General features: G+C 40.3%; 3 gene segments (V, D, J or C); 1 reads left to right on the forward strand and 2 right to left on the reverse strand.

The window, feature by feature from the left end:
* Positions 1-770: 770 nt before the first annotated feature.
* On the reverse strand, positions 771-4721 carry LOC120786017. The segment is given in 2 exon segments: positions 771-1102; positions 4670-4721. Coding segments are annotated over 2 exon segments (384 nt in total).
* Positions 4722-5244: 523 nt separating this feature from the next.
* On the forward strand, positions 5245-6946 carry LOC120786542 (the record flags this gene model as incomplete). The annotated part of the segment is given in 2 exon segments: positions 5245-5284; positions 6508-6946. Coding segments are annotated over 2 exon segments (369 nt in total), but the record flags the coding sequence as incomplete, so codon positions are not given.
* Positions 6947-8624: 1678 nt separating this feature from the next.
* Positions 8625-9115, reverse strand: LOC120786018. The segment is given in 2 exon segments: positions 8625-8956; positions 9064-9115. Coding segments are annotated over 2 exon segments (384 nt in total).
* Between the last annotated feature and the right edge of the window lie 4285 nt (positions 9116-13400).

A 13400-nucleotide genomic window follows, 5' to 3' on the forward strand; every position in this document is an offset into this window, starting at 1 on the left:
GAGATTTTGTCAACAGCTGTTTCCAAGGTCAAGACTTAACTTTCAGTCCAAATGTAATTTTTGGGTTTTTGAGTTGCATGTCAGAGAGAATGTGTTGCTGCATATGCTTTGGCCGTTTATACACTTGTAGTTATATATACATGTAGATACAGTTTATCCAGTCAGTCGCTTATGTCTTTTGCGTTTTTCTGATTTCAGTTGATGCTGAGCTTTTCCTCAGATACTATTAGTTCACATATTTAAGAGAAAGTTTTGTGAGATCTGACAGACGTTTGGGTTTTGTTTGTGTCGTCTTTGATCATGAAGGTTTCTGATGCTGATCTGTGTCGTCATATTTTCTTCTCACAGCCTATAGTTGAGATAGCTGTGATCCAGTGTGCAGCTGAGGTCAAAGGTCATCACAAGGCCTTTTGTCATTGATTTTCTCAGGTTGGCTCCTCTTGATTTATTTACTAGTCAGATAAGAACATGTGACTATAACTGGATGTGAATGGATGGAGAGAAGCTCTGATGAAGAAAGTTATTTGATTTCCACCAAAATCAGTGTTTTGATATTCAACTTGTTTTGATACATGTTGAAACCACTTCATGAAATTTTCTGTGTACGGTGCGTGTGTGTGTGTGTGTGTGTGTGTGTGTGTGTGTGTATGCTGTGTGTGTGTGTGTGTGTGTGTGTGTGTGTCCTCGGTGAACTGCTGTAGCTCCCAGCTGCAGCAGCCAGTTCAGTTTCTCTTCAGTCTGACTGAGGGAGGTTTTTGTACGACGCTTTTTCACTGTGTCAACAGATTCTTACTGTTGAGATAGTGAAAACTCTGACAGTAGTAAACTGCTGCATCTTCAGCCTGGACTCCACTGATGGTCAGAGTGAAGTCAGAGTTTGATCCACTGCCTGTAAAACGACCTGGAATCCCTGATGCTCGAGTGGTAGCAGCGTAAATAAGTAGTTTAGGAGTTTCTCCGTCTCTCTGTTGGTACCAGGCTAAATAGTGGTAGTTGCTATAGACATAAACATCCTGACTGGTCCTACATTTGATGGCGACGGAGCCTCCCAGAGCAGACCTCACTGCTCCAGGCTGAGTCACTGTGACCTGGCCTCTGGACTCTGAGGACACAGAGACAGAAACATGAAGCAGCGTCACTGACTCCAGCAGGGACTTTTTATTTGTTACTGGCACCGTATTGCTTGTTCATTGATTGATGTGAAGGGGAAAAAAGGGTTCAGATTTAAAATGCACTTTTCCTTTCTCATGAAAATGTAATCAGTAAATCGTGAGGAGAGTAGAACCGGTACTTGGCTGAGATTACAGGTGTGTGCAGTGCACTTTTACATTCTGTGCATTTTAAAATTAAGTGGGAGAAGCCAGAAAACCCGCTCTAGTTCCTGATCAGATTATGGGCTAAAGAAGCCAAAATAATGGTACTTCTCTATTTCACTGATTCTTATTTACATATAAATACAGTTTATGGTGATGTGCAGAGGTGGGTGCTAACGACTTACACTTCCATGTACCTGCAGCTACAATGTGCAAGTTCTGTAAATCAAACCAGTGGTAGCATGAGACTCGAAAGCAAACCCCACTTCACCTCCCAACCGTCCCTCTCCCTGCTGTGTTACGCTCCGCTCAGCCCCTCACCTGCGTCCTCGTCATGTGTGCCGTCTCAGCTGATGCAGCCCTGACTTTGGCCTTCTCTGATTGGTTGGAAGGGCGAGGCTCGTTCAAAGACTTTAGAAGGGAAGGTCTCTGCTCTGCTGCCAGGCTGTTCAACGAGTCTGGGGCACAGGAGCCTTTGACAGCACCTCTCCACATTAAGATCTGTTTTGCAGCATATTTCAACCGAAAAATGTTGGGAAACGGTTTGAGACTGTAGCTTTAAATAAGTTTGTTTTAGATGTGCTTGTTTCGATCATTTCGTTATAAATAAATTACTTTGTCATTGAATATACCCATGTGTCTCCTGTTTTGGTTGCAGTCTTAGAGCCGGGCTGTAACAACACTAATAAATGTAATACTCTATTCAAACACTACCGTATATCAGGCTTCAAATCTACTAGTCTTCCTGCTTCCTGTTCTCGTGTCAATATTTGAGCTACAGTTTTGCATCTTTGCCACTGTATCAACCGTTTAACTGGTCTTGGTCATTGATGTATCCTGATGAAGAGAGACAGGAAAAAAAAGGAAGAAGACTTTTATTTTATGTGGACATGACATAACATTTCAAAAACTGTCTCAAATCAGTCATCTGATTTTAGACATTTCCAGTGAGATTAGAGACGGATTTGGCCACATTTTATTGTCTTCAAGTGACTGGAGAGGACTGGATGTGGGGGGCTCACACCTGGTCTGGGGGGGGGGGTCTGTGATGGAACCTGGAACCTGGGACATGTTTACTGGAATTAACAAAGTTTAAAGACACTGTAACATGTTGACACTCTTGGTCATGGTCCATGCATTTCTGATTTTCTGATTTATTTACCAAATCATAATATAATATAGAAGAAAACAAGCACAGACAGTGATTTAAAACATGTCTTTACTTATTGGTGTAAGTAGTAGAGTATAATATTAATGTAATATTCACATGTGATCACAGGTGAGAGATGCAGACTGGGAATATTGTCCTGGTGTATATGTCGCAGGGGATCTAGACAGGAAAGGATGCGGTGACATTTCATCACAAGCCGATCATACACACAGGTGTGTGTTCACTTCTTTACCTGAGGAAGACCATGTGTGGTTGAAATGATGTCAGTCATATCCACAGCAAGTAAAAGACGAGGGAAAAGACAGTGGTGTGCTGGTATTTTTTCTCTTTTGTTTAATTAAATTACTCGATACTCAAGTCGTTTTTTTCAGTCCATACTGTCGTACTTTACCTCAAGTAGATACTTTGATGAATACTTTTACCTGAATGCTTGTTTTGACAAAGTAACAGGACTTGTACTTGAGCACAGCCTTTGAGTAACACTCGGTCCAACTCTGGGACAGAGTAGAGATGATGGAGGTCATCATCAGTCGCAATTGGACAGATTTCTTTGTCTCAAGTCCGTGTAGTAACAGCTGTGAGCAGTAATGTGAGTTTCCTGAAGGTTTTCATGCTGCACTTTAAGAGCGTCTCGTCCATGTTGAGTTAAAAGTTGAGACTGAAAGTTCAAGCTTGACCATCAAAACCGTTTCAACACAAGCTCCACTTACTAGCAGTTCTGGAGCTTTGGACCAAATTACATGATCTTCCTCAGCAGATGGAGTTTGCCCTGTTGATTTTTTTAACTTCCAGGTCAACGTGGACAAGAAGTCCCAGAAACACTCGGAGGAATGGGAATTTGAACATGTGCATTTCACTGACAACCGGACAACTCCGTCTGCTGAGGAAGATCATGTGAAATGAACTGAAAGTTCCACAACGGATACTGAACGGAGAGAGACTGGAGAGATTTTGTCAACAGCTGTTTCCAAGGTCAAGACTTAACTTTCAGTCTAAATGTATTTGTTGGGTTTTTGAGTTGCATGTCAGAGAGAACGTGTTGCTGCATATGCTTTGGCAGTTTATACACTTGTAGTTATATATACATGTAGACATAGTTATATCCAGTCAGTCGCTTATGTCTTTTGCGTTTTTCTGATTTCAGTTGATGCTGAGCTTTTCCTCAGATACTATTAGTTCACATATTTAAGAGAAAGTTTTGTGAGATCTGACAGACGTTTGGGTTTTGTTTGTGTCGTCTTTGATCATGAAGGTTTCTGATGCTGATCTGTGTCGTCATATTTTCTTCTCACAGCCTATAGTTGAGATAGCTGTGATCCAGTGTGCAGCTGAGGTCAAAGGTCATCACAAGGCCTTTTTTCATTGATTTTCTCAGGTTGGCTCCTCTTGATTTATTTACAAGTCAGATAAGAACATGTGACTAAAACTGGATGTGAATGGAGAGAAGCTGTGATGAAGAAAGTTATTTGATTTCCACCAAGATCAGTGTTTTGATATTAAACTTGTTTTGATACATGTTGAAACCACTTCATGAAATTTTCTGTGTACGGTGCGTGTGTGTGTGTGTGTGTGTGTGTGTGTGTGTGTGTGTGTGTGTGTGTGTGTGTGTGTATGCTGTGTGTGTGTGTGTGTGTGTGTGTGTGTGTCCTCAGTGAACTGTATCAGTCTCTGCAGTAGCTTCCAGCTGCAGCAGCCAGTTCAGTTTCTCTTCAGTCTGACTGAGGGAGGTTTTTGTACGACGCTTTTTCACTGTGTCAACAACCACTGACTGTTGGGATAGTGTAAACTTTGACAGTAGTAAACTGCTGCATCTTCAGCCTGGACTCCACTGATGGTCAGAGTGAAGTCAGAGTTTGATCCACTGCCTGTAAAACGATCTGGAATCCCTGATGCTCGAGTGGTAGCAAAGTAAATAAGTAGTTTAGGAGTTTCTCCGTCTCTCTGTTGGTACCAGGCTAAAAAGTGTTTGTTGCTATAGACATAAACATCATGACTGGTTCTACATTTGATGGCGACGGAGCCTCCCAGAGCAGACCTCACTGCTCCAGGCTGAGTCACTGTGACCTGGCCTCTGGACTCTGAGGACACAGAGACAGAAACATGAAGCAGCGTCACGGTTTTGTCGGCTTGATTTCAGAGGGACGGACGTTGATAGAGGAGAGGAGTTGGATTCTCTGGACTTTACCTGTGAAGCAGCAGCAGAGGAGAGTCCAGATGAGGACGGAGGTCAGCGTCATCTTCTTGATGAGGAGGATTTCCGTGGCTTCTGTTGTCATGAAGGACAGCTGTCAGTCATCCAGTCTTCAACTCTCAGGACTATAAACTCTCCCAGAGCACTGGAGCATGGTGCTGCTGATGCAAAGTGGCTCTCTATGGAAATGCTCTGACTGACTCCAGCAGGGACTTGGATCACTCTGATCATGCTGTTTATCAATGGATCAATCAGTAAATCGGGGAATTGATCAAGATGTGGTAATACTTGTTTTCATGAAGTTTGGTTTTATTTTTTTTGATTTTTCATAATGTCTTTTCTGACATTTAATTGTTTAACTACAAAAGCTTTATCTTTCTTTCAAAATAACATACGTACGAAAAAATGACATTTTTTAAAATTGTGTTACTGTGTTTTTGTTTAAAACCATTTGAAAAAGTTTTAAAAACAGACTCAGTTTGGAGAGTTTGTTTGTTTCAGAGCCAGAGAGCCGTGTCTCTCTACAGTGAAAGGTTTTTGTACGACGGCTCAATGAGTTTGTATCACTGTGGTGGACTTTTGGTGGAGGAACCAGACTGGATGTTGGAAGTAAGTCAAATGTTTAACAACTGCTTTATTTCAGGAACTATTTTTATATTTATTTCGTTCATATTCAACATGCCAGGAAAAATAGTCTCCTTTCAGTGTTAATGTGTAATTTTTGAAGAAGTATTTTGCATGAAGATAAAGATCTTTGCTTTAGCAACAAGGATTTGAAAACTAACTGTAATGAATATAAAGGATTCATTCAGAGGAGAAATCATTATTTCCAAATTTATATGTGAAGTTGAATATTGAGGGTTGGTAGGTTTAGTTCAGTCTGACAGAGCCAGAGAGCCCTGTCTCTCTACAGTGAGAGGTTTTTGTACGACGGCTCAATGAGTTTGTATCACTGTGGTGGACTTTTGGTGGAGGAACCAGACTGGATGTTGGAAGTAAGTTTCTGCACAAACACTAAATACAATAATGTAAGGTAACGTTGTAAATCCATTGTTTAAATGTTTGCAGCAGATAAAATGTTCTTGTAAGGTTTTAGTGTTTATGTTGGGATTTCTCCTCCGTCATCATGGAGGTGAACTCAGAGCAGCTTTACTCAACTTTTCTTTACACATTCCTGTCATGCTGAAGTTTAAGCTGAGCTGTAGAGAAGATACAACTTCAGTTCTCTTTTAAATATATGTTCTAAGATTCATTTTTGTTTTTCAAACCTCATCGATGACTAATATTAAGTTGAATTAAGATTCACTTCATTCAGATGAAATAGAAGAGAATGAGGACAAAGATTGGGATTTGAAAAGGTTAGAAAATCTGTAATCCCTTTATTGTGTTATACATTGTTTCCAGTGCAGTTTGAAATCCGTTTCTCGTTTGCTAAACGATGATTGAATTCCACATGAAGCGCATTTGACGGTTGTCGGATTATTTTATGTATTTTTTAATGTTTCCCCTGAAAACTAAAGTAATGCAAACTAAAGATTTGTGATAATTTTTGATAAAATATTTGAAATGTTTCCTTTGTTTTGTTTCCAGTGCAGTTTGATGTATTTCAGGTCAAACTGTACGATGGTTCTCTCTGTGCTGATATGCATGAGAGGCTTCTTCAAGGGAAGTGAAACAATGTGTGAGTGAGTGACTGGTGGAGCAGAAAAAACATCTGGCAGAAACTCCTTAAAGGAGAAAATCAACTCTCACAAAGAAAAGGTGTCCCAGTGTCTGGTGTTTGATTGACAGCTGTGTGGCCCCTGTCTAATAAGCTGATTGGCGTCTCCTAGGTGATGCCCGTCCCACCCTGACCGTGCTGCCCCCCTCCAGCGTGGAGCTGGAGCAGGGGAAGGCCACGCTCATGCCTGGCCAACAAGGGCTTCCCTCAGACTGGAGTCTGGCCTGGAAGGTGGACGGCAGCAGCAGCAGCAGCAGCAGCTGGGAGGAGAGCAGCAGCCCCGGGGTGCTGGAGAAGGACGGCCGCTACAGCTGGAGCAGCACCCTGAGGCTCCCTGCAGACCAGTGGAAGAAGGTGGGCTCTGTGACCTGTGAGGCCACCCAGGGCTCCCAGACTCTGGTCTCAGAGACACTGACGAGAGACCAGTGTTCCCTGTTCTGACCTGACTCACTTGGACCCTGCTACTGGTTTTACTCTGCAACTGCTCTCTCTCTGAAACACTCTCTCCCTCTCTCTCTCCCTCTCCCTCTCTCTCTCTTTCTCTCATTATACATCTCTACATTAATGTGCTCTTGCTTGTTGTATTGATGATGGTTTTAATAGTTCTAGACAATAAATATTTCTTCAAATACTGGTTTCCGTGTGGTTTCCATTCTTATGACTGACATGTTACGTCCTCTTTTCTTTGCCATGTATTCCATAGCAGGAACACTGGTTAGAACAACACATGAAGCCACAATATGAAGAAATGAACCTTTTTTTAATGCACTTCTTCACACTTTAACGACTGGGAAAATGGTAGATATTGGATTAGAAATGAAAAGCGGGACATCGTCATCATCAAGTGATAAACCGTGACTGTGAGTGAGATTCCAACACCAGGAACATTTAAATGACAGAGTGTTTATTTGCCAAGAGGCTCAGTGAAAGAAATGACAACACAGTCTGTGTATGTAGAAAAAAAGAAAGACGTGTTCATCAAATGACTGGTTTCCATACATGTGATCACAAGAATAACTGCTGTCGTAGGTTGCCATGTTAACGGTTTCTTCATTGACCTATTAAATCCCCAGAGACCGGGTTTATCTCACCGTCCAGTCACTAGTGTTCTCTAGCATTAGGTGATGTTGTTTTTTAGGGATCATGTTGACATCACATCTGATAGCTGTGTCAGTGCAGACTCACAGTGTCTCTGTTTAGCTGGGGTATCCTAAAGCAGGTAGGAGGTGGTGTGAAAGGACGTCTGTCCTTTCTGTCCTGCTCCGCTACGATCACAGCTTTTTGGTTTCGCATCACATCAGGCTTCAAAGGTAAAGGTCACTTTGCCTTTGAGTTTGTACCTTTAAAACGTTGGAACTCTTTGACAAAAGATCCGAGGAAACTGTGGTAAAAAGCAGCTGAAGACCAACATCTTTAGAGGGACTTTTATTCAGTTTGTAAATTCTTCCACTGCGTCTGCATTTAATGTGCACTGCTTTTATTCTATTAAAAACCAAAGGTGTAGTCTGACCTGAAAGAACGCTACACGTGAAGCGTTGCTTGATCACTTACTGCCAAGAATGAAGAACAAGGGTTCATTGAAAAATGCTCATGCGGATAAAGAACATTTCTTTTCTAAAGAATCTGATGATAAGTTCATTTGTTGTCTACAGATAGAGAAGAATGAAAGTTATCTAACCAATCAAGTGTGTGTGTGTGTGTTTGTGTGTGTCTGTGTGTATGTGTGTGTGTGTGTGTGTGTGAGTGTGTGTAGTTTTGACAAGTAAGACTGAGGTCAAAGGTCATGAACAAGCCTCTTGTCATTAACTGTACCAAGTTGGCTAATCTTGATTTATTTACTGACCCAATGACAACGTGATTATAACTGGATATGAATGGATGGTGAGAAAATGTGATGGATAAAGTAATTTGATTTCAATCAAGAGCATATTTTTTCTTTTAACTTGATTTTATACATTTTCATTGGACATAAAAGCGACAGTGGTGTTCAATCCACTTGATTAACCTCTGTGTGTGTGTGTGTGTGTGTGTGTGTGTGTGCGTGTGTGTGTGTGTGTGTGTGTGTGTGTGTGTGTGTGTGTGTGTGTGTGTGTGTGTGTGTGTGTGTGTGTGTGTGTGTGTGTGTGTGTCCTCAGTCAACTGTATCAGTCTCTGCAGTAGCTTCCAGCTGCAGCAGCCAGTTCAGTTTCTCTTCAGTCTGACTGAGGGAGGTTTTTGTACGACGCTTTTTCACTGTGTCAACACATCTTTGCTGTTTAGCCAGTGATAACTCTGACAGTAGTAAACTGCTGCATCTTCAGCCTGGACTCCACTGATGGTCAGAGTGAAGTCAGACTTTGATCCACTGCCTGTAAAACGACCTGGAATCCCTGATGCTCGAGTGGTAGCACGGTAAATAAGTAGTTTAATAGTTTCTCCATCTCTCTGTTGGTACCAGGCTAAACGTTGGTAGTTGCTAGCGACATAAACATCCTGACTGGTCCTACATTTGATGGCGACGGAGCCTCCCAGAGCAGAGCTCACTGCTCCAGGCTGAGTCACTGTGACCTGGCCTCTGGACTCTGAGGACACAGAGACAGAAACATGAAGCAGCGTCACGGTTTTGTCGGCTTGATTTCAGAGGGACGGATGTTGATAGAGGAGAGGAGTTTGATTCTCTGGACTTTACCTGTGAAGCAGCAGCAGAGGAGAGTCCAGATGAGGACGGAGGTCAGCGTCATCTTCTTGATGAGGAGGATTTCCGTGGCTTCTGTTGTCATGAAGGACAGCTGTCAGTCATCCAGTCTTCAACTCTCAGGACTATAAACTCTCCCAGAGCACTGGAGCATGGTGCTGCTGATGCAAAGTGGCTCTCTATGGAAATGCTCTGACTGACTCCAGCAGGGACTTGGATCACTCTGATCATGCTGTTTATCAATGGATCAAAGAGTTGATCAGGACGTGTCAGTGTTTATTTTATGTAGTTTTTCTTTTACGTGTCTCAAAAACTTTCATTAAGAATTTGTTTTCACATATATTTTGAAGTGCTGTTAAAAAAATGTCTTTAATCTTTAAAAATAATATTCGTGAGAATAAGATGAATTTCATAACTTTAGTAGTTAGTTATCAGTTTTGACTTGAGTTTGATTGAAAAGCTTTCTTGGAGGATACTTTTGTAAATTCCCACTAATTCACTAAGAGACATCATCATTATTATATGTGACATGATCTATAATAATAATAATAATTTGTCACAATCTGTCAACTAATTTTAAAAACTTAAACCAGTTATTACATAAACTGGGAAACTGAGAATGCGTTTTTTTGAGGTAGTTTGTGTCAAAGTCAGAGAGGTGAGAGGTTTTTGTACGACGGACAGCCACTGATCAACACTGGCCTCTTGACGTCTGGGTTCAGAGAGGCAGGACACATATGCAAACACACAGAGTCAGTGAACTGTAGCTGTCCTCAACATATCGTGAGGTGTTTCCCCCTCAGTACTGAGAAAGTTGGCTATTCAAATTATCGAAGATATAAAAGGGCATTAAAGGTAAAAATTTAGAATAGAAAACTTCATTTGATTTCCACCAAACAGCTTCAAAGGCTGGTGTGAATTCTGTAATGGGAGAATTTCAACAATTTTCATTGTCTTACCAAGTCTAGGTTTATTTTTTTACAGACAGTACAGAATGTGCAGTGAGTAATGCAAAAGTCCCCAAATCCACGTTTAGAAAGAAGTACAGATGTTCTCCCATTAACGTATAATTTATACACTGTGAAATAGCTACTCTGATTGTGAAATGACAGATATAATAACAAATAACAAATTAATTCTGCTAAAGATAGAAAGAGCTTTGTTTATCAACTCAGACATCTGGAAAAATGATTCCAACTTTACAACTTGTCTTTCCTTTCTTTATGGATCAGTCACAATTTCAGCACATTAATTAGAAATGTGTTAATGCTCACTTCTTTGTGAACTTGCTCAAATTAAAGTGGAGAAATGTTCTTTCAAAATGCCGTTTGTCACAAAACTCCCACTAATTTCACTATCAAATAAATCAATGTCCCCCTCAGACTGAAATTTCAACAAAGTCATTTGTCACTGAAGAAATCAATTTTATGTCTTTATTTTATTTTGACAGAAATGATTAATGCTGAGATATTTAAAAATTAAAAGTTAATACTTTTGTGTGTATTTATGAAGAAATTCTGACAGTCTGATCTTTTACCTCACAAATATGATAAATTTACATATTTTTGGGGTGAATTTGTATGTTTCAGAGCCAGAGAACCGTGTCTTTCTACAATGAGAGGTTTTGTAAGACGGCTGAATGAGCTTGTATCACTGTGGTGGACTTTTGTTGGAGGAACCAGACTGGATGAAAACTTGAAAAGGGTCTTTTCAGGATGAGAAATGTAAAGCAGGATATCATCAGCATCAAGTGATATACGATGTCTTCCATCTGAGATTATTCTGCAGGTATATTCGATTCGAAGACGGATTCAACAAAGAACTTAATGAAAGAGTTTATAAGGTTCAAAATCAGTAAACACCATTTTATCAAATAAGTAATGTCCATGTAAATTATTAAATAGAATAACTGTTGTCATATGTTTTTCTCTGGAATGATGACAGGAGATCTATTTAATTTACAAAGACAGAGTCTGTCTCAGTGAGAGACACCAAGAATGTGGTCACATTAGCTCATGACTTTATTAATTAATGATGATAACAATGTTTAATTCGGGTCACGTCTGAAAACTGTGTCAGTAAAGCTCAACAGTGCCTCTGTTTTCCTGTGGTATCCTAAACCAGGTGCTGGTCTCACACTGCTCTCACAGACTATATGCGATCAAGGTCATGAACAAGCCATTTATCTTTAACAGGTTGGCTCCTCTTGATTAATTAGGAAAATCTGATAAGAACATGTGATTATAACTGGATGTGAATAGACGGTGAGAACATGTGACATCTTGATGTCTGGGACCAGAGAGGCAGGACACATATGCGAACACACAGAGTCAGTGAACTGTAGCTGTCCTCAACATATCATGAGATCTCCACCTTGATGTCAGGATGGTGTTGACCCCAGCACAGATAAACTTAACGTATTTATGCTCCAACAAACCAAATTATTTTCAACATCTATCCAAGGTGGATTTTATTTGACATTCCATGTCAGTGTTCTAATGAACAGTGACTGACCTGACATGGGAGAAATACCCCCAACCTCCAAATTGGTCTTGAGTTTTTTTCAAACTAGATTTTGAGGTAGTTTCATGAAAACTTGAAAAGGGTCTTTTCAGGATGAGAAATGTAAAGCAGGATATCATCAGCATCAAGTGATATACGATGTCTTCCATCTGAGATTATTCTGCAGGTATATTCGATTCGAAGACGGATTCAACAAAGAACTTAATGAAAGAGTTTATAAGGTTCAAAATCAGTAAACACCATTTTATCAAATAAGTAATGTCCATGTAAATTATTAAATAGAATAACTGTTGTCATATGTTTTTCTCTGGAATGATGACAGGAGATCTATTTAATTTACAAAGACAGAGTCTGTCTCAGTGAGAGACACCAAGAATGTGGTCACATTAGCTCATGACTTTATTAATTAATGATGATAACAATGTTTAATTCGGGTCACGTCTGAAAACTGTGTCAGTAAAGCTCAACAGTGCCTCTGTTTTCCTGTGGTATCCTAAACCAGGTGCTGGTCTCACACTGCTCTCACAGACTATATGCGATCAAGGTCATGAACAAGCCATTTATCTTTAACAGGTTGGCTCCTCTTGATTAATTAGGAAAATCTGATAAGAACATGTGATTATAACTGGATGTGAATAGACGGTGAGAACATGTGACATCTTGATGTCTGGGACCAGAGAGGCAGGACACATATGCGAACACACAGAGTCAGTGAACTGTAGCTGTCCTCAACATATCATGAGATCTCCACCTTGATGTCAGGATGGTGTTGACCCCAGCACAGATCGCTTAACGTATTTATGCTCCAACAAACCAAATTATTTTCAACATCTATCCAAGGTGGATTTTATTTGACATTCCATGTCAGTGTTCTAATGAACAGTGACTGACCTGACATGGGAGAAATACCCCCAACCTCCAAATTGGTCTTGAGTTTTTTTCAAACTAGATTTTGAGGTAGTTTCATGTTTTGGCAATTTTCTGATGAATTCAACATTACATGTCAACAGAGGCAGCTATCATGAACATGCCTTCAGTGGTTATTTTCCATATTAATAACTGTTCTACAGCTTAGTCTCAGGATCGCAGCACTACTCTCAAAAGTTTGCAGTGCTTGAAGAAACAAAATCTTGAAACCCTTGACAAGAAATCAGTACATTTTCATCATGGTCAAACACTGAAGAATTATAGATTGCTGGGTTGGGAACTTGATCAAATATGTAGGTGTCTGTCTTATGTACAAGATTACACGTTGTTTGGCTTCTCCTCTGCTCAGGCGGTCCTCAACATAAGAACAACTATATATCAGTTTAGTTTTTTAAAAGCTGTAGCAAGAGTGGACTGTATTATCTCAGTGAGAAATAAAAACCTTTCGGTCAGTCTGAAGTCTCTGTTACAGCTGAACAAGAGTTTCAATCTGTCACAGTAAATATAAGAGCACTGGACTCATAGTATTTATCTGGAGCTCATTTTAACAAATCGTTAATTAGCGGTGTCTCTGTCAGCACTGGAAAACTATTGCTCCTTGCTGTCCTCCGTCTGTCCTGGTTGCGTACTTGCCTTGATATCTGCTGTTACCGATCGCTGTCTTACTACTGCCTGTCTGTCCTCATGTACCTGCATGAGGGTCTTTTATTGTGGCAGAGAGATTTATCTATCTTTATGTGCTTTTTATGGTCGTGCTTCTGCTTTGCATGTGTGTATTTGTGTATATTTATATCGATCAATGTTGTCTTATTTAGTAAATATTTCTGTCAACATTAATATTCCCCATTTCATAGCTTTGCATGTCCTTTATTATGAGCCTC

The sequence above is a fragment of the Xiphias gladius genome, chromosome 24 (assembly GCF_016859285.1).
Source record: "Xiphias gladius isolate SHS-SW01 ecotype Sanya breed wild chromosome 24, ASM1685928v1, whole genome shotgun sequence".
Lineage (NCBI taxonomy): Eukaryota > Metazoa > Chordata > Actinopteri > Istiophoriformes > Xiphiidae > Xiphias > Xiphias gladius.